Source organism: Lynx rufus, unplaced genomic scaffold (assembly GCF_022079265.1).
Source record: "Lynx rufus isolate CCGP_SWC_20201006 ecotype Redwood Valley unplaced genomic scaffold, mLynRuf1.p SCAF_9, whole genome shotgun sequence".
In the NCBI taxonomy this organism is placed as follows: Eukaryota; Metazoa; Chordata; class Mammalia; order Carnivora; family Felidae; genus Lynx; species Lynx rufus.
Window position 1 is genome coordinate 105,803,005 of NW_025814897.1, and position 27,179 is coordinate 105,830,183.

Consider the following 27,179-nt stretch of genomic DNA (forward strand, 5'->3'; position numbering starts at 1 on the left):
CCCATGTACACACAAATACACACACATGCACTAGCCGTGGAGACTCACCCCTTGCATGGACACCTGTGCTCGCGCTCACACACACCGATGGCCTGGCCACAAGCAGATGTCCAGCCCACTCTGCCATCATGTGGCCTAGGTGTCCACGCACTTCCTCTGGCCTGCGATTCTCTCCCCTGCCCATTATTCGTCTACTCAAATTCTGTCTGTCCTTTTGTTTTTTTAAATTTTTTTTTAATGTTTATTTTTGAGAGAGAGAGAGAGAGAGACAGAGCATGAGCAGGGGAGGGGCAGACAGAGGGAGAGACACAGAATCTGAAGCAGGCTCCAGGCTCCGAGCTGTCAGCACAGAGCCCGACACAGGGCTCCAGTTCATGGACCATGAGATCGTGACCTGAGCTGAAGTCGGAGGCTTCACTGACCGAGCCATCCCCCCGGGTCTGTCCTGAGGCAGAGCAGCAGGACAGGGAATAGACCTGGAGGCAGATGACCTGGATTCAAGTCACACCTTTGCCCCTGGCTGGTGACCCCAGGTAAAGCCCATTTTGGGACCTCAGAGGTTCACCTTCAAGCGATGAGAACAGCCCCTGCCTTCCCATGCTGGGGTCCCGTCGACATAAAATAACAGCTCACGTGAATTGGGCATGCACCTTTTGTGGCGGACAGGAAGCTTACACATGCCATCCCACGTCATCTCCACAACCTGGTACCATTGTTGGCCCCATGTCACAGAGGAAGGAACAGGTATGGAGAACTAAGGCAATGTGAGCCTGCCCTTTACCGCAGCTGCAGAGACTGCCCTCTGAGCGCAAGGGTGTGACAGCCTCCCACAAGGGGCTACAGCGTGACCTAGCCACACCTAACTTTTCTGCTTCCTTCCAGAAGGCTAACCTCTTTCACTCTTGAGGCTTTGTGGCACGAGCTCTTTGCTCTGCCTAGAATACCTTCCTTCCATCTTCTACCATTAGTATCCCCAGACCAAGATGGTCTTCGTTCCCTCCCACATGCCTTTCTGCCTCCCCTGTAACTATGACAATTCATCATTGTGGGTTAATAATTAGCACTTGGTCTCCACCCCGCCCCCAACCCCAACTGGAACACCTGGAGGGCTGAGACCCCCCCCCACCCCCACCCCCACCACTCATCTCTGTAGCCCGAGGTTTGGTACCTGGGAGAGGCTGGGTAAGTAAGTGACAAACAGATGCATGAAGTTATTCAAGGCCCCAGGTAAGCCAGCCTCTTCCGGGAAGCCCTTCCTTATGGCCAGGGATTCATAGCAGTCTCGTCATTTTCCAAGCTTGAATTAACTGATCTTCTGTCCAATGCTCTTTCCTTGGGGGTTGGAGCCAATGGGGTAAGATCGTGTCTCCCCATCGCTTGGGGTCTCCCACAGCCCTCAGGCCAGGATATGACACAGGGAAGCTGCTGGACATGCTGAAATCTGTGCACACAGACTCTTTCCCCCACACTTTGCTTGCTCTTGCATTCTCGGCTGGTGACACGCACACTCTCCATATCCAGGCCTTCCGGCATTGTCCCCACGCCCTCCCAACCTAGACTGCTTCCCCCTTTGGGGATCCCCAGATCCCAGGCCCTTGCTCTCCTGACCAAATACCTTTCATCACAGCACCGATGCGTGCTCCACACTGAATCATGTTTACAGTCTTTAGCACCCCTCTGGAGGTAAATACTCTCATGCTCGCCTCACAAAGAGAGAAACTGAGGCTCAGAAGGGTTAAATACTTGCCCAAGGGCACAGAGCAGCAGAGAGGTAAAGCCAGGGATGCACCTAGAGTCTGTAAACCTCAAACCCTACAGCTCGTTCTCTCTCTTGTTCCAACCGAGGGGAGCTGAGCCTTGAACCTAGTCACTCTGAGGACAGAGCCAAGAGAAGAAAGAAACTGAGTGAACACAAAATAAAAAAGCGGTCAGGGAGAGGAATTTCCCCCCAGAGTTTTACCAAAGAGAGCCCTGCCTGAGTTACTCCTCCTGGTGCTTCAGAGACTCACTTCACACACACCCTTCCCGGGGACCCTTTTTCCCTCCATTGGCCCAGCCCGCAGCCTTAGTAAAGCACCCTCATTAGAGAGAGGTTCAGTCCCCCTAAACATCCCCAAACAGTCTGGGGGGTGGGCCCCTGGGGTTAGACACAGATGGGCAGGAAACAGAGAAGGGTGGGGTAGCCCAGGACGTGCCCGGCCCGGGTCTCTGATACTGCCTAGGGCACAACCACTATTCCCGAGATAAAGCCGAGTGATGTTGGGGGTGGGTGGTTGGGGCTACATCTGCCAGCGCCTTCCTATCCTAATCCTGCCTCCTCCCACCTGATTCTGCACTACTTCCGACACATCATGCCCCGGCGCCTCCCTCCTATCCTTTGGTGGCTGCGTGATGACGTTAGAGGTGGAAAGCAGTGAAAACTGGAGTCACAGGTTTTCAAAGGAAGCACCCTTCCACGTGCCTACTGAGCAGATAGAGATGGGGGAAGGTGAGGGGGGGGGCATTTACAAGTGCAGAGCCTGCCATCCCTAGGGACATTTGGGCACGGGAAGGGGGGACATTTTCAGTACCTTTCCCACCTTCCTTTCCTCCTCCCGACCCAACACACAGACACACACACAGACACACACACACACACACACACACAGTCAGAAGAAGGCAGAGTTGGGCAGAAAGCAACAGAAAACCAGTGAGCAAAATTCTGAACCTTAAACTGCCAGGCTCCGGGCTGCCTGTCATGCCAAATTTTCTGCCCTCCCTCTACTCTAAAGCTCCCCCTCCAGGCTACCCACCTTGGGAAAAAGAAAACAAGATGGGTAGGTAGAAGGAAGAAAGAAAAAGGAGGAGAAAGAGAGTCTGGCATTCATTTCCCAGGAAAGCTGGTCCTCCACCCGACCCCCATGCCCTCCGGACAGTCTCCCTGAGTGTCCTTCAGAAATCCAAGGAGCCGCCCACAACCCCTCAGGCTTCACCTGGGGCCAGAGCAAGGCTGGTGAAAGAGGAGGCCCAAGGGGAATTGTTTTGGAAAGTTACAAGTAGCTGAAAATAGGGGCTTAGCACGAGCAAGCCTCCTCAACCTTGACTGTAATAAAAACAGATAATGCGTGAGTGAGCTAGGGAGAGAGCGCTGGCAGGGGCCGCAGAGGCCGGCTGGATGCAGACGGTTTAGAATTCAGAGGAGATGCCAAGTGAGTAAACAGCGAATGAAGGATTGTCCGGATGGGCCAGGAGCCATTCCAGCAAGAAATTGGACGGGGACATGTCAGGATCCACAAGCACTTTGACTCCTCATCAAGGGAGCAGGGCCTGGTGAGCTACAAAGGCCTCATCCATGCACTCTCTATGCCTTCTCTACCTTGGTTCTCTCTTCCAGCAGAGAACATGGCTTTGGTAATAATGTCTCCCATTTCTTCAGTGCAGAAGAGTTTACAAAGTGCTCCAGAGTTTACCTAGGGGGTCACATCTCTTGCCATATTTAGTGGTGATGGGGTATCCTCTGCCTGGTGACCCCTCCCCTCAGTCACCCCCACCTCCCACAATTCCTGGCTTACGGCAGCCTGGTGTATCTGGCTTCAGTCTTCAGCCTCAAAAGATGGGGAGGGGGAGAAAGACCATCTGCAGACTCCAGAGAGCTGCTGAGTCTGGAAGTCATCAGGGTCAAAGCCATTCAGGATGAACATGACCAGGTGCCAGCTCTGAGTTAGCCTAGAATCAGTCACCCTCCCCACCCACCCTGATCCCAAAGCCGAAGAGCCACCTGGGCAGCCGTGAAAATGATCATGTCCATCAGTGTAGCAGGAGCCCAACAAAGGAGGAGCTCAGGTGGAGGGCTTCTCCACCAGGAGCGTGGAGCAGGGGCAGGATCAGGGACGTGTGATGATTAAGTGCAGGCCCTGACCACTAGTTACTCCTATGAATAATGCATTGTTGTGCCTTGGCCTAAGTCAGCATCTTATTGTTATTAATAATACACGGCTGCAAAGAAGCTGAGGTTGGAATGGTGCGCTCTATTTTATTTGAGGATCTCAGAGCACTTAAGAGTTCCTCTCGCTGATGACTCAACTCCAGCTCCCCAAGTCTCAGCCTTCCTTACAGGCCAGGGCACCTGTCCTGCCCCGACACCCTTCCACCTGATGCTGGGAGCCATGAAAACCTCAGGGGCTAGGAATCTTCCATCCTGGGATTCAGATTCTTGATTGGGGTTTTGGTGGGGGAAAGGGCACACTTAATAGTTGCCAGCTCAAGGGTTCTTAAGGATAGAACCGAATGTGAAGCTGCTCCCGGGGATGTTGAGGAAGGAGGGAGAGATCTAGTGGAAATCCAGGTGGGGAGAAATGGTTGGAGAGAGACCATTGGGGCTCTGAATCCAGTTCTGCCACCCACTGTGTCGCTGTGGGTGTGTGGCCTTAGGCAACTAACTCAACTCTCTGGTCCTAAGTCTCCTCGTTAGAACATAGGGTGACTGAGATTCCCTCTGGGAGGTGCCATTCTGCCATATTCTGGGCTATCATTTGCACCACAAATATTAGGAAGGAGCCACTGAGAGCGCCGCCCTGGGATCTGTCCACGGTGCTGAAGCAGGGGCGGGTCGCAGCACTCCTGTCCTTGGTGCTGAAACCCGTTTCTGTCCTTTGACAGCTCCCTCCTCCAGGCTGCCCTTTGCATTGCCCCTAACGAGCAGGATCCAAAGAACCGGAGCTGTTTCCAGGACTGCAGCATAGTGATTCCACTTTCCTCTGCCAATCGCTCCCCGATCAGCCATGAGCTGAAGCCACGGAAGCGACCAGGCTGCTTCAAGAGCTCCCTTTCCCCAGTGAGGTCCTCAGATACTGAGGACCCAGTTAGCAGTCCGACTCATGACCAAAAAAAAAAAAAAGAAAAAAAAAAGAAAAAAAAAAAAGCCTCCCCGGTAAGGTAAATGCCATATCCCATTCCCTCAAGTGGGGGCCCGCCGAACTGCCTCCTGGCGGCTGGTGCGGGTACTGCGCTTAGAGCAGAAACAGAATGTCCCCCGCGGTGGCAACTGGGCGGGTGAAGGAGTGGCAGACAGTCCCCGTCGCCGTCCCCTCAGCCATTCCGGGAAAATATGGCGCTCTGTGCTTGCAGCGCTGCCTAATAACCTGCACGTTCCAGACAGTCCGACCGCGTTTAGGCGGCCTTGGGGCACCATACTGCCTGGTTCATAGCAAAGATTCAACCCAGTGGTCAACCCGGACCACGCTAAACTTCCCGCTCCCTCTTCCCAGAAGGGTGGGGTAGATCAGTTTAAACAAACACTTTTCCTCCCTGCAGTAGAGCCAAACCTACCAAAAGGAACACAAAGGGTTGTAATAGGCCTCCCTGAGGGCAAAGGCTCCCTACCTCACACCCACCCAGATGAGAAACTTGCCTAAAGCCCTTCTCTAGGAGAAAGTGGTAGTCAGGGAAGAAGGCCACAGCTTCACCCCACTCCTGTTCCCTACGCCACAGGTTGGGCCTCTTTGATAAGCAGATCTGCTTGGTGTTTCTAGGGACTGCTTTATTTTAGCCCCACTGGGTGTAGAAATTCCCCTCTTTCCAAAAACAAACAGCAAAACAAATAAAACCACCTTAAGACAATACCCCAAATCACAGCTTCTCTGGGTCCAGGTAGGGAGTAAAGATAACAGTCCTCAATCACAGTAGATACAGATAATAGAATTTATTGATAACCTACTATAGGCCAAGAACTGCTAAGAGCTCTGCAGACTTCATCTCCTTTAAAACTACAACCCCTCGCCGGGAGGAAGTATGATGATCAGCATTCTACAGATGAGGAAAGTGGGGTCCAGAGAGGTGAGGTGACCACGCAGGGTGGTGCAGCTGGCGTGTGTTGAGACTGCCATAGAAAACCCCACTGTCTGCCCTTAATCTTTCAGCTCCACAGGATCCACCTCGCCATCCTCCCATGTTCTGGAAGCCTCACTGCTCCACCCCTCCACATCCTCACATCTCCTATGAGGGCAGACTGGAGGAACACAGTAACACCTCACACTCCCACAGCACTTTACAGCCCGCGAAATGCTTTCATAGCCACTGTCCGAATCAACCCTCATGATACCGAGGCATTTTTCTGATTTTACAGGACAGAAAACTAAGGCACAAAGAAATAAGTGACTTGCCCTCAGTCACACAAGGAGTAGTGGAACCAAACTCAGATGACAATGGTGGTACTCCCAGCCCAGGGCTCTCTCCCTGTTTCTGCAAGGCTGGGGTCCCGGGGGCAAGCCAGGGAAGGGATCCAGGGGCTTCCCGAGACCCTGACCTCGGCTGCTTCTCTCCTCCTGGTCCCCAGGGGCCATCAGTTGGCTCTGCTTTACATTGGAATCTCAGAGTCTCATTCTAAATGAAATTTTTTTCTCCAGGCAATTACTTCCTACTAATTAGGAGGCAAGGCTGCCAGTCCCTGGGCCCTGGGCTGACCCCCTTTCTGAACTCACAGGGGCGGGGGGTTATTGAGGTACTGAATAGCAGCACCAGCCACAGAAACTGCCTGGCTCAGCCCCATCAGCCCCATCATCTGAAGGAGGCTGGGAAACTTTTGAGGGCAGGGGAGATGGTGGAGGAGTACGGAGCACCAAGGAACTGGAAGAATGGAGGCAGAGGTGGGGACACTGGGGAAGGAGGGACTGTGAAGTGGGAGAGAGCCAGGGGACAAGAAATGAAGGGGCCTAGACATGCCCCTGCAGAGTAAGAGAGAGACCTAGGCTCAGAAGCAGCAGGGGCAGCCAGGAAGATCGAGAGAAACAGGGACATTTCTTCCATGTTGTAGGAAGGAAAAAGGAGGAATCTCAGGGAACTGAGAGACAGAGGAGGGGGGAGAGATCTCCCCTCTGCAGAGGGAGAGGAAGGAAGGAGGCACCCTGGAAAATGGTCAACATTACTAAATTGGAGGAGGAAAGAGAGAAGGAGATACTGGGAGACTCCAGGAAGGAGAAGGAGAGAGGAAGGACAGGGAGGAAGGAGGAATTGCTGAAGGAAAGCCCGGGGGAGACAGGGAGGAGAGCGGGGGAGGACGGCTGGAGTGGCAGCTCCCAGGGCCCCAAGAAGGGCTCTCTCTAGTCATCGTCCTTGAGCCTCCCCAATGTCAGTGCCCAGCCAGTCGGGCCCACATGCCCTCCTACGCAGCCACAGGTGCGGGCTGGCATGATGGCAGGCCACCAGTCGGCTCAGGCCCCAGATGCTCCGCTCACTCAGGGAAGCCAGCCGACCTCTCTTCCTGTCAACCTGCCACCCCCTCCAGTGAGCTGAGCCAGGGACTCTCCTGGGTCACACAGCAACATGACCAGGACGATCTGGGACTATGGGGTCCAGCCTTTCTAATTTACAGAAGGAAAAAGCCAGGACCCGAGAGGAAATGGTGCTTATCCAAGTTCATATACCAAGTGGGTGATGAGGCCAGATGTAGAGGGCTCAGGGGCTAAGTCCCAGTGGTGGGTCCTGTTCCTTTCTGGGCAAAACCAGTAACAGGAGGCAGGGACGGGTCTTGGCTGCTTGCAAACTGCCCCTGAGCAGTCTAAGCCCTGTGAAGTATGGAAGGGAGTAAGGGTAGTCAGAGGCTGAGAGAGAAGCAATTTTCCACCATTTTTTAGGAGTTTATTTATTTTGAGAGACAGTGAGCGAGTGAGCAAGCGAACACAAGCGGGGCGGGGGCAGAGAGGGAAAGAGAGAATCCCAAGCAGGCTCTGTGCTGTCAGCATGAAGCCCGAACCGGGCTTAAACCATGAGATTATGACCTGGGCCGAAATCAAGAGTCAGCCACTTAACTGACGGAGCCAGCCGGGCGTCCCAGGAAGTCACCATCTATGGAGCACTGGGTGGGAGCATTCTGCATGGGTTATAATTGCAGCTAACATTACCGAGCATTTATTAGGCACAATGTTCCAGTCACTTAAAGCATTGCATGCAGGATCTCATTTTCTTCCCACAATAACCCCATAAAGTATGTATTACTGTTATTCCATTATAGGGAAGAAACTGAGACTCGGGAAGGCTGAGTAATTGGCCAAGTCCACAGGCTAATCAGAGGCATGTTTCTAAATCAGGCGTCTAACCACTGCCCTGAGGACCCATCCACCCTGGCATTATCTGAAGATGCTCAGATCCCCAAGTTCCCATGATCCAGCCCAGCTCTGGCAGAATCTAGGCCCCAGATGCCAATGTGGTTACAGTTCTGTGTTGTAGGGACTTCTTGTGGTCCAAAGCGGGGGCGGTCTCATGAAGTTAAATTTGAACAAGCCCCGTCCTAAGGCACTGGAGTCTGGGTTCTAACTCTGGCTCTGCCACTCACTTACTGCGTGACTTTGGGCAGGTCACTTGCCCTCTCTGGACTTGGCGCTCCCACCTGTGTCACTGAAGGGGCGAACCCGATAATAAGAGCTAGTATGTGCATGGTGCTGACTCGGTGACAGGCACAGTTCCAGCCAGTTTATATACATCAACTCATCGTATCCTCCCAACAGCCCTCTGAAGTAGGTGCTGTTATCACCTCCACTCTACAGACGGAGAAATGAAGCACTGAAAGGTTAAGTGACTTGCCCGAGGTCACACAGCCAACCAGTACATGGCAGAACTGGGATTTGAACGCCATTACTTACAATTTCTTTTAATTAATTAACGTATGCACTATCCATAACCTCCAACCCCCCAACGTGGGGCTTGAACTCACGACCCCAAGATCAAGAGCTGCGTGCTCTATCGAGCCACACAGGCACCCCATGAACCCCATTATTTCCCTGATGAGCCTCCCAGCTCCTGCCTAGGGCCCCAGAGAGGCCTTCCCATGTTCCTGTGCCCGGGCATACATGCCATCATGTTTCCACATGGGAAGCACACACACCCTCATGTGTCTGCCGGATGCAACACGTGTTTGCTGATGCTTCTCCACCTGCGCCTAGGCTTTCGCCCAGTTTCTGCCTGGACTCGCCACATCCGCCCGGTCATACGTGTCCATGAGCTTTTTGGGACCTAGATCAGGCCAGCTCCAGTGGGCCCCCACGCATGCACACACACGTGCCCCCCTTTCCGGGCACTGGCTGCCTCGTGGCGGTGGGGGAGGGGGGGCCTGTGCCAGGCTTTCGCACACAGCCACGTGGCAGTGACGCGGGCCGCCACACCCCTTCTCCTCTGCCCCCCTCCAGTGCCTGGGTGGCTCGCACATCACACTGCACGCCTGCCAGCACCCCCATCCACGCTGCCCTCCTCACGCCTCTCCCCTAACAGAAGCAGGCACCTTCTCCAGGAAGGAAGCAGGCACAGGCCCAGCCTGGCTCCCACGGCCTAAAGATGCCAGCCAACTCAGGGGTGGAGAGGGAGAAAGAGCCATCGACCAGAGGCTCTGAAGGGCCTGGGTGCCACGGTCCCTGTCTGAGACTAAGCCCTCCCTTGGGTCTGAGGGCCGGAGCTCTCAAGACCCAGAAATGGGGTCAGGTGGGGGATGTAGGGCATCCCTGCCCATCACGTCTGACTAGGGCTCTCGAGCCGTGAGGGCTGCTCTGGCCAAGTTAGCATTGTTGCACCCCCCCCAGCACCCCAGCCTGGTCCCTGCTCTCTCCTCCCCCTGCCCAAGCATCTCGGAGTTCTGGGTATTTTTAGGCCTCAGCTGACAGGCTGTGAAATCGCTTCCTTCGCACCTCCCCAACCAGGCGGGGGCTGGAGAGGGAGGAATGGGGCCGGGGGGGGGGGGCCACACACAGCCGATTCATCAGGCTCCTCCAGGGCTAGCAGGTGCCAAGCAGCGAGTGAGGGGTTCCTCCCTTTCTCCTCAGAGCCTCCCCTTGACTGAAAGGAACCTTCCACTGAGCCTGCCGAGAGGGAGAGGAGACAGGGTGGGAAGGGAGCTGCGCCCCACTCCAGGGACCTGAGAACAAAGGCTTTAGGGGATGCCACAAGCACTGAAGGAGGCACTGGGGACCCCTCTGTGTCCCAACACCAGTTCCCAGCACTCCCTTCCAAGCGATGGGCCGAGAGACGGGCTGGCTTGGATCCTAGTGGGATTAGGGGGGCACCGGGCAGTGCAGCCCGGTGGTCAAGACCCAGCCTTTGGAGTGAAGCTGACACCCCTGCTCTACGGAGTGACCTTGTGGGACACGTCAGGTCCCCGGTGGGTCCTCTCTGGGCCTCAGCGTCCTCATCTGGACACCAGTGGCAATGCTGTCTCCCTCGCAGGACTGCTGTGAAGAAGAAATGCAAGGCTGAACGTGGAGAACGAGGGGGTCTGTGGACCCGCCAGGCCCTGCTGGGAGATTCTGTCTCGCCACCTTCCCCGACCTGCAGCCCCGCCCAACCACTCCTCTGGGCTGCCTTCCTCGCCGTGGCCCCTGAGGGATCATCCTGGCATCATGCTCTTCGGTGCCCACCTGACCCTCACCCCCAGGGAACAAGTCCCCAGCTAAGGTGGGTAGGCAGTGTAGACCATCCCCGCCTCCCTGCTTCCTGCTGTAGGGGGCACGTTACGCACCTTGTGTGCACATGGACCCAAATACCAACACGCGTGTGCGACTCAGCGCCGGCTGTGAGGGCGTTTGCCCTGGGACGAGGCCCCAGGGAAGTGGGAAGGCGTACCCAAGTCCTGCTGTGAATGGGCCCCTGTGCCAGGGGCCGTGGGCACGGAGAGGGAGGTGCCTGCCTAGTTGCCGTGGAGATAGGTTGGCTCTGGTGGGGCTCTGGAGCTCAGGCCTGGCAGCGTGAGCTGTGCGGCTCTCCCAGGGCCTGGCCCAGAGGCCTGTGGTGTGGGGTACGGTTCACATCCAACCCCCAGGAGCATTTGCCGTGTCCCCTGGGCCCTGGACTGGCCCCCCTTGGCTCTACGTCCCTCTCTGGAAAGCTTTTTCTGATGCCCCAGATCCCTAGGGAAGTCCCCTGGCAGTGCCCATCTGCACCTGTTGTCACCTGGTGTCCCCTTGACGGCCCATTACCTGCCACAAGCTTTCCAAGGGTAGGGCCCCAGGCCAGCTGAATGCTGCAGACCTCCTGGCGTGGTGCCTCAGACTCAGCCCTGTGCAGGGGAGAGGCCCAGGAGGGGCCGGGCAAAGGTGGGAACAGGTATGTTAACCTGCCACTCTGGCTCCATACACCTGCCTGGCTCCAGGCCTCCTACCCTCCACACTGCTGCAGAGTTAAAAGTTCTTTAATAGAGATCTGCTTGAAAGTCATCCATGGCTCTCCATTGCCCTAATTAAAAAAAAAAAAAAAATCCAGTTTTCCTATTTCAGAATGCCAGGACCTTCACAATCTGGCCCAACCTACCTTTCCCAAGCCTCAACTCCGGCTGGTGTCCCCTAACAGCTTCCCTTCTGGCCACGTCCAAGCACTCAGTGCTGCTTCAACTGAACGAGACCCCACTTCCGGGCCACTGCACGTGCTGTCCCCCGCCACACCGAACGCCTCACCCCTACTGCTCACGTGGCAAGCTCTTAGCCTTTCTTCAAAACCCAAGGCCCCGGACTAAAGCTCATGCTCTTTGGGTCTGCTGGTGTTTGCTGGAACCCCAAGCCAACCTCTCACTGCAAGCTCCCCCTTTCCAGAGTCATCTGTGGATAGAAGAGCTAACACAGGTCATGTTCTTAGAACGGCACCTGGCCCGTAGTGATCACTCAACACATCTTTGCTGTTCTGAAGGTAGCTGACAGACACTGCTTCAGTGGAACCCCCGCCCCCCGACTCCTCCTCCACCAGGGCTGAAGCAGGCATGTCCTCCCTGGAGCTTCCGGAACCCCCATCCCTGACATCAATCACTTGGTGCAGGATAATGACAAGATAACAGCTGTCATTGGCTGAGTGTTTACTATGTGCTGAGCTCTCTGCGAAAGATGTTTCCCGCCTTACCTAGCCTCACCCTCCAACCCTCGGGGAAATAAGAATCATCATCATACCCATTTAACAGAGAAAGAAACTGAAGCCGGAATAGTGGAGTAACGGGCTCCAGGGACAGCGCAGCAAGTGTCTCTGCCAGGATTCAGAGATAGCTGTTTGACCCCAGAGACCTCGCTTAAGCAAGCCACCCCCTGCTGCACGTGCACAGAGTGCCTAGCAAATACTAGGCGCTCCTGCTGTTATTATCGTGCTATTGTTATTATCAAGGGAGGGCGCAGGACGTGCTGGGTGACCTGAGAGGGGCTTCCTTACGCTGGACCCCCTATAAAGCATGAAACCCCATACCTGGAGAAAGAAAGTGAGGGCTCAGAGGGGCCCTTGGGCTGCCAGGGACGGGGGTCAGGATGGCGAGGAGGTGTACACGACCTGGGAAACCCGAGGGGGTACTGGATTGAGCAAAGGCTCAAGGGGGCTGTCGGGGGCCCAGGCTGAGCGAGGGGGAGAAGGCCTGCCGAGTGCTGGCTGAGCTGGCCACCGCTCTCTGGCCCCGCTGACACCACCCGTGGTAATGAGACGGATCCAATTTGTACCCAGGGCCCCGCCGGGAGCAGCTGCCGCGGCAGGGTTTGAAGTAATTTAATTGGACACATTAGCCACAGAGCTCTCTTCTCTGCTCCCCCCCATGCGGGGCCTCACGCAGGCACCCCTTGTGGTCTCCCATACCCCACACCACCCCATCCTGGCTGGGGGCAGGCTTCACACTTCATCAACCAGCACTGTGAGACCCCTACCTACTAGGGCTGACCCCCCCTGCCCCCGCCCCCGCCCCCGCCCGGTGGCACACCTGCTCTCTCATTCCTGGGGCTCCTGAGGGTTCTGGAACCAGAGAGTTGGCTGGGCTCTCTGTAAACCCCAAGGTCTCTCCCCTTTCTCTGATGCAAGTAGCAACTGTGGGAGCCCCCTGGGGCTGGGGCTCAGACCTCTCCCTCCTGTTTCCTCCGATGGATACAACAGGTCACCCCCTGTCCCCCCAAGCCTGCCCAAGAGCCGCCAGCTTCCTGCGGCTTCCAAGAAGGGCATCAAAGGAGCCAGGACCACTACCAAGATGGGGGTGGGGGCAGCCTCCTCCCAGGGCTCGTTAGGAGGGGCGCGTACACATGCAGGGAATCGGATGTAGTACACACAGGTGCGCGTGCGCGCACGTGCCCTTGGCCAGACCCGCATGCTGTCGTGAAAATGCTCGTATCTGTACCCACCAAAGCTCCAACACCCCACACCGATGCACGTCGCACAGCCAGGTGAGGCCCTCCCTGCTCCCAGGAGTTGGAAGCCTCAGAGCCAGCAGGTGGAAGGGTGTGGCAGGGGGCAGGCGGGGCCCCTGGAGGGCACAGGCCCTGCCTGCCTGGGTATATATAGGGCCAAGGGAGGCGCCCTCCCCAGCGCTCTCCGTCACAACTCCCCGTGCACCTCAAGGCACCTAACTACAAATACACTCATTAGCTGCTGTTTACAGCCCGCCCGGCACTCAGACGAGCGAGCGCAGCTATTACCCAGTCCAGCTGGCACCCGCACCCGCACGTAGGTACACACGGCACAGTGCTTTCCCCCGCCGGCCCCGCCCTCGCTTTCCACCCGCGCTGTGGCCCCACACGTTCAATGACAAGAATACATCAATTCCCCAAACATCCCGGCTCCTGATCCAAGCGCCCCGCCCAGCCCCACAGGGGACGCACCCCTTCCTAGGGGGCCCTCCCGGTGGGAGCTGTTACAGAGCCCCCCAGAGCAGGCCCGACGACCGCCAGCCCACCTCCCAAACCAACGGGGTCCAGGATTCCAGGCGCACGCTCTGGGCACCATCCAGCCCCTTCCACAGGTCCCAAGCTGTCTGCCAACTCCGTTCCAACCCTTGGGGAATTCTGCCGGGTGAGACCAAAGCCATGCCCTCCAGACATGAGTTGGACGGGGGCCCAGCAAGGCTGCCCCCCCTACTGCCTGGACGGTCAGGCACCTCCGTGTCCGTGGAACTGGCACCACCGGCTGGGGTTCCCTTGCAAGGCAGGCGGGCACCCGGGCCGGACCTGGCACGGGCTGGCTCCGGCACCTGGCCAGACCAGTGACCGCCACGACAGAGAGAGCTGACCTCACCGGCCTCATGTGCCACCTGCTGGGTGCTGCCCACGGAGCAGAGCTGCCCACACCCACCTGGGATGCACTGGTGCCTCTGAGGAGACGGTCCCAAAGACTCCCTTCCAGCCAAGAGTCCCTGGCTCAGGACTGGGCCTCCTGCCCCCCACGAGGCCCCCCTCACTGCTCCTCTCCCTGCTCACTCCCCTGGGGGAAGCAGTTATTGAAAACGGTCCATCAGATTCAATAAGGATTCAAAGTCCCTCAGAGAATAGAGAGTGGGCGGGCAGTGGGGGTGGGAGAAAAGGAGGGGTGCCACAGGGAAGGAACCGCCCACTCCTCCCCTGCCTTTCCCTCAAGGCCTCCTGCTGGGCTGGGCTGGAGGGGGTGCGGAGGGGGACACCCCTTCCCTGGTCCTCTATATTGCCTTCCGTGCGCCTTGGGCCCAAGCTCGGGGTCGGCAAGGGGCAGGGCCCAGGTGACACCCACCTGTTCCCCTGCCTTCCAGCTGTCCCTCACCTGTCACCTGCTGGCCTGCGTGTTCCCACCCCAATCCAGCCTGCTGTAGCCTCTCTTCCCCAACCGGGAGGGGCTTTGCAGCTATCTCCCTCCCCACCAGCCCCCAGTTCTTGAGTACCCAGCCCCATTGGTCAAGCTATTCCCACAGGGTCAGCAGACAGCATGACCCAAGGCCCAGGAGGGTCCTGTCTCCATAGTAACACACAGTTTGGGGGCACTAGGCCCACAGAAGCCATCCCACCCACCCAGGGTTTCAGATCTGCCCAGCCCCAGGCCCCCACTCCCGGCCATGGCCTCTTGGGAGATCATTTGCTCTTTAGTCCTAGCCTGGGGCCCAAGCTTGACACACAAGCCAGGGCGGTCTGGGCCTGTGCAGATGGGGCCGGTGGTGGGCGGGGGGAGGTGTGGTGTGGAGGGGTGGAGGGGTAGATAGGGGTGGGGCTAGAGTTTGACAGCAAAATGGTCAGAGTCAGGCCTCATCGGACCTTCCCACACCCCAACCCTGGTCCCTAATCCTGGTGGCCCTTTCAGCTATAACCCTAACTCCTGCCCCATGAATCACCCAATGGCCTCTGCCCTTAACTTGTGCCCAGTGGGTGGAGGGTTGGCCTGGACAATCTCACGGATCCTTCTGCCTTGAGAGAGGATACCCACCATGCCAAGGCCCACTGCCCCATGCGTTGTGTCCCCTACACTCCCTAAGAATGACCTTTGTGGCAGAGTTGCTGTGGAGGCCAGGGCCTACTAACAGGTGGGCCAGACAAGACTTGGAGTACTGTTACCCCCACGGACAAGCTCGAAGGGCAGGCAGCCTCAGGATCGGACTTCTCTCCCAGCCCTGCTGCACTGGCCCAGACTTTCCCTCTCTGGCCTTGTGCGCTCACTCACTGCAAGGTCACCTCTCCCTCCCTTCCTCCCTCCCTGAAGCCGCCTGGCCTGCCCACTGCAACGCTGACCCCTGCAGGCCTGCTGAGGCCCTGCCCGGCCTGGGGCCTGGGTCCAAGGGACACAGGGAGGCCAGACCAGGCCAGCTTCGGGATGAACACAGGATGATGGTTGAGGGCAGGGAGAGGGCCGCATGCCTTGGGGAGGGCACAGAGAGGGGACAGAGAGGAGGTTGCAGGCACGGCTGGGGGAGGGTGGACAGAGTTTGGAGCAGAAGCCCATGGGATGTGTGGGAAGGGGGCTGGTCTTCGTTCTTCACTGGGCTCTGGCTTTTTCCCACAGTCCCTTGCTTCTGCAGAGACAGATCCCAGAAGTGCCTGGGGCCCTGGGCCCAAGTAGGTAGGGAACTCCCGGGAAGGGTCTCAGTGGCAGGGTGAATCCTGTGGAGACCAGAGTGAGTTGGCTAAGGGAGGGGGTACCTCGGGGACACTCTGGAACCAGCCTGGGAAGTGGGAGAACATAGGAGACTGAAAATTGTAAAAAGGTTGGGCCACAGGTGTTCCTGGGAGTGGGAAGAGAGGATCGGACAGACGAGGTACTGGCCCCTGGGGCACCAGAAGGAGGGGCCTGAGTCACACAGGAATTAATTTGCATATCTCACTCCCACCAGGTGCCAGCCAAAGGGGAGGTGGGGGACAGAAATGGGGGACCCAGAGCCCTCCCTGGGGGAGCAGAGTCTGGAGGGGCCTGAGGGAAGCTGGGGGTAGAGGGGAGATGTAGTCTGGCAGGAGGTGTAGGGATTCTAGGAGGTGGGCAGGGATGCCAGGGGGTACAAAGGCTAGACTGATGACTCGGGCCCCTCAGAGAGCCCCAGGGGACCAGGATCATAGGCAGACTCTGCCCTCTCCAGCCCATTTCTGGCCGCATCAGACCAGCAGCCACACCAGAGAGATGTGAACCTCAACCCAGCCTGTTTCCCAGTCAGTGCTATCCCTGCCCTGGCACTGGAGGGTTCTGAACCTGCATCTGGGCACCACAGGTCTCCACCCCCGGGGGGAGGCCTGTTTGAGGAGGGGGAAGAGGGAGAGCCTGGGGGCTGCCAGCATGCCAGGGGCAGCGCTGGGTTCCAGGCCCTTCGCCCAGAAGATGCCAAGCACGTCAAGTTGGCCTCCATGGAGGGGATAGAGGTACTTGGGGAGTGGTGATGTCATGGTGCCCAGGCGTGGGTGGAAAGAGGGAGGAGGGAGAGGGGATGAGGGCACAGACCCAGGCCATTGGGTTCCTCCCAGGAAAGGGGAGGCCGCCAGCATGGCAGAGTGAGGGGGTAGGGAGTGTCCTCACTGTACCCCCCCCTTCCATTCTCATACCCTAGAGCTGGCCTCTGAACTAAGCTACTGGTTCCTTCGAGGGTGATCCAGGCAAGAGAATGCCTCTGCCCTTGGTCCAAGCGCTGGAAGCTGGCAGCCTCTTGGGGGAAGATGCCAGGGTCCGTGACCTGGGTTCAGACAGATGAAGGGAAGGGTCTCCAAAGGCCATGTCCCTTCAGCCATCACCTCGAGGACACTCATAGATGGGCATGAGGTTCCAGAGAGGGAGACTGAGTCTCTCTCACCCTTACACCCAAGTGCTGAGTGAGTGCAATGCCTGGCACCCAGTAGGTCCTGCTCAGAGGACTCACTGGGCTGCAGTGATCTGATGGTGGTGAGAGCCCGAGTCCTCAGGAGGCAGGGACAGGCTGAGGCTGCCCCTAGAGGGAGAACAAATGTGGGGCTGGGACAAGAGTGGACAAAGCTAGTGTCCACCGGGCTGCCTTCAAAAGCCTTGGGGTTCTGGGCCCCTTCTGCGAAGGGCCTTAGAGCCGTCCCTTCCCCCAGGACCCCCAACTCTGGGAGGTCAGACAGTAAGCCTGGAGGCTCCTCATTTGGGAGCAAGTCCTAGGCTCGGGTGTCTGGCTTTTAGCATCACAGAGAAACCCAGAAGCAGAGACCCCCCCCCCCCGCTGCCACCGCCTCCCGCTGCCAGAGCTGGCAGACTGGTGGGGTGCTGGGTCTGGGGTGGGGCACCCCAAGTGGGCGCTGAGACAGCCTGGGCAGGAGCTGCAGGGGACCTGCCTACAGGTGGGCACCGTGTGAGGAGGCGTCGGGAGCCAAGGAGGAAACGGCAGGGCAATTTCCCCAGGAAGGAGGAAAGATTCCTCGGCTTGGCTTTGAGGATGCCAAGCAGACGTGGGCTCCCGGGCCACTCCCCGGGCTCCCTCGGGAGAAAGGCAAAGGAGCCGGCCTCTCTCCCTCCCTCCCCCGACAGGACCGGAGTGAGTTTGGGGTTCTTTGCTTACCCCCCCCCCAAGCCCTGGAGCACATTCCCCTGGCACCCCCAATCTCACCAATCTCTGCTCTCTTTCCCTTCAGGTACTCCTATCCTTCCTCCAGGCTCCTTCCTCCACGCTCCTGCGGCTCCCCACCCTCCCTCTCCGAAGCCCCCCTCCCCTGCTGCTGCACCAGATTCCCCCTTGCCCCCTGGCACCCTCTCAATTCACAGTTGGCACCGCCGATGCCAGTCTGCTCCTCGGTGCCCACAACCTTGGCCCAAAGCTGCCTGGGATCCTCCTCCCGGGGTCCCCCAGCCCCGGCACCCGGGGGGCACTGGTGCTGGGGACCCCGGGGTGCCTCTTGAGGGTACTGCCCGGTTCCCGCGGGGGCAGTGGCTCCTCGCTCCGCCACACACGTTGTCCTTGGGCTGCTGGGGGGTGAGGGGGGGGAGGTCCTTGTGGGGACACTGCGAAGCCGGCGCCGGGCATCAAGCCTGGCAGCGCCCGGACTGCGGGGGCCGGGGTCCGAGCCGCTGCAGCTCAAGCCCGCGCCCCCGGGGCTGGGATGACCCCGTGGAGGGGGGTGGGGGGGGAGGGAGTCTGTGCGGCTCCCGGGCCGGGGCTCCGAGACGGCGCCCGGCGCTGCCGCCGTCCTGCCTGCCGGTGCGGGGCGCCCCAGCCCGCGCGGGGCCGCGCTTACCTGGGCTGGCCGCCTCCGGGTCCCGGTACATGGTCCCCTCGTCGCCGGCTCCCTCCGGGCTCCTCAGAGCCTCCCGCGGCCGCGCGCTGCTCCGCCGCCGCTGCAGGGCATGTGGCCGGGCGACCCCCGGGGGCGGGTCCGAGGGCGGGGGCCTCGCGGGCTGCACCGAGCCGCGGAGCCGGGGAGCGGGGGCCGCCCGCCAGCCCTCCCGCCCGCCCGCCGAGCACGCTGCCGCCGCCGCCGCCGCCGCCGCCGAGCCGAGCCTCCTCCCTCCGGCCTGCGCGCCGCGTGTGCGCGCCGGAGCGTGTGTGAGTGTGTACGAGGCCGTGTGTATGTGTGTGTGTGAGCGCGTGTGTGAGCGCGCCCCGGGCACCGCCGGCGCCGCCCGCCCGCTGCCGAGCGCCGCTGCCACCGCCACCGCTGCCGCCTGCGCCCGCTGCTGCCCGCTGCCGGCCGCGCCGCCGCACTGCAGCCCGCGCCCGCCGCCGCCCGGAGCCGCCCCGAGGGCACCAAGGCCGCCCCGCGCGCCCCGCCCGCGGCCCCCGCGGGGAGGGCGCGGAGCCCTCGGGTGGGTCCTGCGAGCTTGCGGGACCCGCCGCACTGGCGCGACCAGCCCGGCCGGCGCGCCCCCGAAGGCAGCGGCTTCGAATCCGGCAGGGCGGGGTAGCCGGCCGCCTCCTCCGAGGTGCCCTTTGACTCCGTTCCAAAAGGCGTGGAAACCCACTCCGGGTTTTCCGCTTGGTGGCGGCTCGAGGGCGTCAGCTCGGGACTCGACACCGCGGCGGGCCCGGGAAACCGGGCTGGTGTGCGCGAAAACCAGGAGTGGATTTTTTTTTTTTTTTTTTTTTTTTTTTTGCCAGCGCTGAGCCTGGGTCCGCCACGCTGGCCATCCCCTGAATTTGAACACAGTTGGGGCAGGAAGGACCAGAATCGCCACCCCCACTGGCAGACTGGACGTAGTGACCCTCTTCACTCAACCTAGCCGCAAAAAAGGAAGAAAATAGACATTTCAGCCGTCCATCCATCCCTCTCCTGTGCTGCTCCTTCACTTGGCCCCCTTTCCCTTTCCTGGATCCCAGCACTTCAAGGCAAGAAAGAATTCCCTCCTTCCAACCCTGGGGGCTCTCTTGGCTCTCTCAGCTCCTCTGTCAGTTCAGCCCAGTGGGAATCAGGTGAACCCCTAGAATGGCAAGTGTTTGATTCCGGGGCAGAGAGGAGAAGGGGCCCTTCTCCCCCAAAGTTTCAAAGCCTGGAACTGAACTATGGGTGGTTTCAGGTACAGAGACCTCCCTGCACACTCATACACACCTAATCAACCACACCACCGCCTCCCCCCTACACACACATGCACAGGCACACAAACACAGGAGATACAGACATTGAAGCATTGCACAGTAAGGGTCCCGCCCCTACCCTAAACTGAAGGGGTTAGGCAGGAGGGCAAAGCATCCCCCTTCCCCCTGGCCCAGCTGCAGCATCCTGCCCTCCTTTCCACTGTGAATGAAATTCAAAGGTGAGCTAAAATCAAGATTCCTCATCCCACCCGGACAAATGCACTTAACCCGCTTTATACTGCACAGCTCACAACTAGCCACACCTCCACCTTCCCAGAGCACAAGTAGGCAGCCAGCACCCACAGGGCCAAACCTGTCTCAATCTCCCCCAGTACTCTCTCACGTACACACACACACACACACACACACACACACACCCCATACCCTTGAACTTGTATGGAGCCTATTATACACACATGCACTCACCTCCACCCACAGCTTTTCCGTTGAGAAACAGATAAGGAAATTCCCCCAAGCAAACCTCCATGAAGAGTGTTCCGGTGGAGAACAGATTTCCTTGGATTGAATGTTCTAATTAAAAATGGAAGGGGGAAAAAAAAAGGCATCCGAAGATCTTAGCCCATAATTAGTCCCTGGCCAGAAATCTCAGCCCTCGTCCCCTGCTCAAGGGCCATTATGTTTCATACACCCTGCAGCCGTCCTTACCCACATGCAGCCAAGAATCCGGTATATATCCACATACTCCTTTTTGGCAAATCCCAGAAAGCCAAGCCAACAGGCTGGGACTCCGGGGTCTCCAGTCTTGACTTGTTCCTGCTCCCCCAACCCCCTCCCACAGGTGCCCCTCTCAGCGCTCTAGCTGGTAAAGACCAAATAGCCCACTTCTTCCCACCCCTACCTCATGTCGTCAACGGGCACCACATAGCAAGGTTCCTGCCCAGGAATCTGCCCACCTATCGACCTGAGAGTCCAGATGGCGACAGCAGAATTCATCACTGCAACTCAACAGATCTTTGTAAGCATTTAGAATCATGGAGCTTTTCAGAGTTGGCGGGGACGGAACCTCTGAGAGGCCACCACTCGGGCGACAGATGGTGGAGACGAAGTCTCTATAGGGGGAAAGAACTGGCCAGGCAGCCAAGGGCCCAGAGCTAGCAGCCCAGGGAGCTGGCAGGAAAACCGAGAGGAGACCCTTGGTGCTGGCTCCAGCCTTTTGCCAACCACTATGAGATTCACCAGCAGGCCTAGTGCTTGCTCCCATCTGAGAGCTTACAGTCTGTCCCTTTCAAACATAAAAATCCCAATCTCATTCGCTCCCAGGAGGTATTAGACAGCCACTGTTCCAGAACGTCAGAGATGGACAGTCCCTCAGACATACTGGATAAATCTCATGAGATATGGCAGTGGAAACTGAGGCTCTGGGACATTGGGAATCTCAGCAGGGTTGTATTTCCTGCCTGCATCACCGACACAGGGAAATCTCTGAAGACGCCCTTTCTCTGGGCCTCATTCGCTCTGTCTAGGGCATGCAGAATCATGGGGGAAGAGAAAGAATACAGACTTATGTGGCCCTGCTATTCATAGCTGTGTGGCCGGAGGCAGACTGCCTGTCGCCACTCACTGGTCCTCAGTTTCCTCATCCACACAGCGGAGAGAAAAATACCACCTATACCCTTCAATGGTCACAAAGATAAAATGGTACCCGGAAGGCACTTAAAATGATACTCGGAACATAGAAACTTATTCTTGGTAGATATTGAACACACTCCTCAGTGCCATGTTTTGCCTGTCAAGGAAGTTCCTCCAGATGTCTGACCTCGAACCGTTCTGCTGCATTTGAGGGCTGCTCTCTCCTGCTGGAGCGTGAATCAGAGCCAAGCCAACTGTGAGTCCCTGTTTCCTGAGCACTCACAGAGGACTGGGCACAGGCAGGAAATGAAGTGTGCGGTGTGAGCGGGCCCTGTGAGAAAAGAGATCAGAGGGTGGAAATCAGCCTTCTTCTGCCCTCAGGTCAGGTCCCTCAATGGTGAGGGCCCGGGCCTCTGGTTTTCTGCCTCTCCCCTACCCCTTCCCCCCAGTAGAGGGGGGCCCAGAGACAGCCTCTCGTTCTGTGACGCTGTGCTGTGCGGCTTCTTTGTCCCCGGGTTCCGTGACGTGGCAGGAAATGCTTGCAGCCCCTGGTTCCCCCAAGGAATGCCACACTGAGTACAGTGGGCCCCTCAGGCCTATTTCCGATCTGGTGTGGTCATTAGGGCCCAGATGTCCCAGGTCGACCTCGACTTCAGCTTCCGGAGCAGCACGAGCCGAGCCGGGAGGGACGTTCTGTCCCTCAGGAGCAGAGACCAGGCCCGCACCCTCCTCAACAGGGCCCCCGAGGCCGCCGGGCTCTCTGTTGCTAGGCCGCGGCTGGAGGCAGGGCGCCTGGGTTCCCCTCGGGTCTCTCTACCTGACATGGTCTCCGCTGCGGCTGTCTCCCCACAGCTCCTGTCCCCCCTACCCTACCCCCTGCGCCACGGGCTGAATTATTAATAAAAATGCTGAGGAAGCTGTTTGTACAGCTCCCATGACAGAACAAACACACCTCTCTCCTTACCACCAGCCGTGTGGCGAGAGGCTCGGGCTGGGCATTTGCCTGATTCAGGACGGACGGGCTGAGACCAGAGCCAGAGGGCAGCTTTGAAGGGCAGCAAGCAGAGCCCGCTGATGTGAGAGACCAGCAGCGAGGACAAGCTCTTCGGCCCTGTCCCTGCTGCGTCTCCCCCTCCCTCCTCCGCGGAGGGCAAGAGTCTGGAGAAGGCAGAAGCGCGAAACGCACGGACATCACCTTCCCCAGGAAGGACCTGGCCACAGAGTCCTAGAAGGCAGCCCTGGACATTTCTACGGCCACCTTGTCCCAATGGAGACTGAATCGATGCTCGCTGAGCAGTCGCCTCTTGTCCCCAGACCCGGGGAACCACGGAATCTCGGACACTTAGCCAAGGCTGCGTCCCACGTGTCACGCTTCTGCCGGCCTCTGCTATGGAGGCATCCACCATCCAGGGAAGCATCCCAGACTTCAGCTCTGGACTTGCCTCTGCCACCATCTGGGTGTTTGGCTTTGGCCAGTGACTCGGCCACTCTGGGCCTCAATTTTCTCATCCATAAAACAGGGCTATAAATGCACCACATAGGTATGGAGAATATACTGGGGAGATAGGAAGGCAAGGGGCTCGGTGTCTTTCTTGGCTCCCTTGCAGCAAGGCACCTGGCACCTCCCAGGCACCGAGGACTCTGCCCTAAGCTGACCTTCCATAGCCCTGAGTACCCATTCCATATCCTAGGGTCATGTTGCCAGAAACCCCTTCTGTGCTCCCAACCCCACCCACATCCTTTCTCCCAGAAACCTCCTCCCCATCTGGATTCTGTCCCTAAGTCTCTCTCTCTCTCTCTCCATTGTCACCCTGCCACCCCCCCACCCCCCACCCCCATGTGCTTGGCTCAGCCCCTCAAACTCCAAAAGATGAAAGCTGGTGCCCCTTCTCCTTGCCAGCTGCTGCGTGGGATAGTCCCAGGCTCAGTCAGAATCTTGGCCTTAGGCCTCTGTTTTGAGATACCCCCCACCTCTCTTGGTCTGGGGCAACGCTGGGCCCTTGATATAGACCGAGAGCCATGAGAGTCAGCGAGATGCCCTTATCAGGATGCATTGTAGAAGCACCTTGGCTTGCCAATTTCAAGCTGAGTGCCCTGGGGTAAGCCACTCAATCCTTCTGAGCCCCAGTTTACCGGTCTGTACTACAAGCAGTTTGGTTTTTCGTCTTGATTTCACCTTGGACTCCTTTGGGAATCTCCTAAACTCCAGGGACCTCTCCTCCCTAGACAAATGCATATTCAAATATAGACACATTTTGCCCCCGTAATTGGGCGGGAGGGGGTCCTACAGGTTTCAGATTCAAATCTCTGGCTCAGAGGCCTACAAGGTTGCTTCCAATTCCAACAGTGTGCCCAGGCCTCTGCCCTGCTCCTCTCCCCACAGTGATTCTTGGGTCACGGTGGGGGTGGGCTGGTGGTCTATCCCCACCATTTCTCCCTCCTGTCTCATTGGCCCCCTCCCCCAGCACTTGCTGTGGCTGGAACCAGCTTGCCAGCGGCTCAGACCGGCCTTTCAGTACCTCTTGGAGGCTACCGAACAGGCTTCACCTACCTGCCTTTCAAGGTATTTAAAGGTTCTTTGACCAAATGCTTTTTGATCCTCCGCTGATGGGAACCAAGCAAGCGGAGGCTCTCACCAATGGCCCCCCTCCCTCCATATATTAGTGACTAAGAGCTCTTTTGATATTGCAGAAGCCTTCTGTGGTTTGTTCAAAGCCGTGGGCCTTGTGGCCACCTCCCCCGGAGACCCAAGCCGGTCAGCTCCAGCCGCCACCGCCCACCCCCAGCGGTGGCCTAGTTAATAGGGGCCTCCCAGCGCTAGACGGCTCCCGCCTGTAACTGTGAGACCCCAGACCTGAGCCCAGCTGGTAGAGGGGCCGTTTCAGTAAAGCCCCGCTCCTCCCAGGGGGCCCTCGCCCGGTTCAGGTAAGATAGGATCAGAGTTAGGGGTCTCCCAGACCCTGGGGAAACACGCCTCTTCTTCCCGCCCAATTTGGGCTGCACAGAAGGGCATGCGACCCACGGGATTGATGAACCTGTCTCCAGGGTCCAGTAAATGTGATCCCTTAGCCTGAAGCTGAGAAGGGGAAACTGAGGCTTTGAGAAGTCCCAGGTCCAGGCCTATAAGCCGGCACCCACCGACCCGAGAGCTTCGCCGGCTCTGCAAGCCCCCTTTCACAGCCAGCGTCACTCTGTCCCCCGCGCGCCCGCTCCTGCAGGGCCGAGCAGAAGGCCCTGACGTGGGCCCCAGCTGCAGCCTCCGTGCGGGGCGGGGACGAGGCATTGGGTTCAGGGCCGCCACTGCCCCACGACGGGCGCCCCCAGCGCGGCGGCGGCGGGCGGTTCTCGCCAACTTGGACGGACCCACCCATAGCGCCTGGAGTCTCCCGCGGGGCGGGGGCCGGGGCGGAGATGCGCTTGCGCGGAGGGGGCGCCGCGGAGCCCGCGTGAGCTGGTGAATTACCGAGTGCGGGAGAGGACGCGTCCGCCCCCGCCCCAGAGGAGGAGGCGCCGGTGCTCCCAGGTCGGGGGGGGGGGGCCATGACACGCCCCGAAGGAGCCCCAACACTGGACTGAGGCCCCAACCCGGCGCCCCAGCTGGAGTTGAAGACTGCAGTGGAGGTGGGGTCCTGTTTCTCAGCACCCAGAGAGCTGTGACCACCCCTGTTCCAGGATGCCTGGCTCTGCACTTGGGAGGATAACAGGAGAGAGCTGGGCGAGTTCAGGTCCCCTGGCTCCCTCCCTCTTAAAGGCTCCTTGGGCTGCTGGGCTTTTGGGGCCGGCCAGACCAAGCACCAAAATCCAATCCTGGCCTTGTCATCATTATAATAGCGGCAGCCACCATTTATTGAACTCTGAGGGCTTGACAGGCCCAAGTGCCAAGTGCATAATAAGCATTACCCCACTTGGTAGTCACAGCAATCCCATGACGAAGTCTGGTTGTGATCCCCTCCCAAAGGTGAAGAGGCTGAGAATCAGAGGGGGTATGGCCTGCCTGAGGTCACAAAACAGAGGGGTGGGGGCAGCTGGGAGTCCCACGCAGCTCTGACCACTTCTAGAGTCTAAGCCTTCCACCACTAGGCTCACTTTCTTTCACCTCGGAGCTTTCTGGAGGCTGGGCAGGCCCCAGCTTCTGCCCTTCAGCCCAGTTTGGTCCAGCTCGTGGGAGAGAAGGGCTGGAGCAGAGGTGGGGCAGCACTGGAAAAGAGTGGGACCACCCCCCAATTCTCTGGCTGCTCCATTTCCTCCTGGATCCTCTCTCTTAGCGACCCCCCCCCCCCGCCCAACTGTGCACGTCCCCCAAGGCTTTGTCCTCAGCTGTCATCTTCTTTCTCACCCCACACTCTCTCCTGTGTGAGCTCATCCACTCGAATCGCTGCAGCCTAACTCCCGGCTCTATGTCTGGGGCCCTGACCTCCCTCCCAGGCTGGCATCTGCCTTCCTGATGCATCCCCTCCCCTCCCCCCACGCCTTGCCCCATGGAGTAAATTCATTACCTGCCTTAGAGCAGCTCCTCCCTGGGACCACTCAATTCCAACCCAGTGACCTCCCTCCCTCATCATGCTGCTTGCTCCTGAGCTCTCCGCAGGCCAGCCCTCCCTCCCCCCTAAGGCCTTTGATGGCTCCCCGCAGCCTGTGGAGTCCCGTACAGGAAACTTTGCCTGAAGCAGAGTCCTCCCCAAAATGAGGACCCTGCCCTCCTTGTCCTGCCCTGCCTCCTCCTGATGCCCTGCTTCAATTAAAAACCATTCCTGAATTTCTGCCATGTGGTCCCACCCTTCAGAGCTTCATCTCAAAGGCCACTTCTTCCAAGGAGCTGTCCCTGATTCTCCCAGGTGAGTTTGAACTCTCCTTTTCTGCAACCTCAGCACTACTTGGATGGAATTGTCCACTTCAGTCGTATTTGTATACTTCTCCAATCCTGCTCTCTGCCCACCTCTCTCACATAGGCAATGGCCTGGGAGCGCCTTTAAAGGTAAGGGTGGCCCATCACTATTCTCAACTTCATTCGTTTTTGAAAAACTGATCCATTTAGCGAACTGAGCAGCTACTACGTGCTAGGTATTGCATGTACAGGACCTCTCTGCTCTGGGCTCCTCCTCTGGGTGACTGGCATACAGTGGGACAAGGGCATTGATGGAGGGATGCTCAGGGCACATTCAGGGATAACTTTGCCCTGGGCAAGCATTTCCTCAGGCTCCTGAATGCCAGGCCCTGGCCCCGGGTACGATGGGGGAATGCAAGCAGGAGTAAGACCAAGCCCTGCCCTCCAGGATTGTAGATCCATAGAAACAATATGATATGTGTCCAAATATGGCTCTGACCAAAGTGCTATGAGATCATAGGAGACGGAATAATGACTTTGGCCCTGGGGAAATCTAGAAGTTTCTCGAATGCCTAGTACTTGCACCAAGTAGGAGCTTCTTAAATCTTTGCTGAATTTAACTGGGTGGGAGAAGGGGCTATAGCGGAGACTGAAGAAGACAAGGAAAGTTACAAGGAGGGAAGGGCAATGACAGAGCATTTTCACAACACTTGCAGAAAGTGGCCTTGCCGCCCACCCCAGAGGGATGTCTTGTGGATGAATGAGATCATGAGTGTGCAGTGTTCTGAACTCTTGGGAAGAAAGGATCTCTCTCTCTATGTATATATATATCACTGACATTATTAGTCTATTCCTGTCCGACCAGTAAGTCCTTCTTTCCAGGGAGCCTGTATCCCCCTGGGAAAATCAGGTGTACCCTAGGACAGCTTGATTCTCTCTTTGGGTCTCAGTTTCCCCATGGAACGAGGTGGTCCTGAACGTCTCTGGCTCCTCCAGGGAGCTGCTCTGTGGGACAGCTGTGCCTGCCCAGGAGATGCCCTCTGTCTTACCCTGCCCAGCACA

At 58.2% G+C, this 27,179-nt stretch overlaps 1 protein-coding gene across 1 annotated transcript in view; it reads right to left on the reverse strand.

Annotated features, from left to right (window-relative positions):
• The window catches only part of SYT7 (synaptotagmin 7), a 65,680-nt gene extending 41,017 nt beyond the window's left edge, over positions 1-24,663 (reverse strand). The window contains exons 1-7 of the mRNA XM_047072088.1: positions 24,431-24,663; positions 20,617-20,772; positions 18,765-19,137; positions 18,369-18,528; positions 17,940-18,099; positions 17,039-17,107; positions 10,935-11,014 (exon numbers count right to left, since the gene is read on the reverse strand). Coding sequence (XP_046928044.1) covers positions 10,935-11,014; positions 17,039-17,107; positions 17,940-18,099; positions 18,369-18,528; positions 18,765-19,137; positions 20,617-20,772; positions 24,431-24,663 — 1,231 coding nt within the window. The remainder of the gene's footprint in view (positions 1-10,934; positions 11,015-17,038; positions 17,108-17,939; positions 18,100-18,368; positions 18,529-18,764; positions 19,138-20,616; positions 20,773-24,430) is intronic.
• Positions 24,664-27,179: the final 2,516 nt, after the last annotated feature.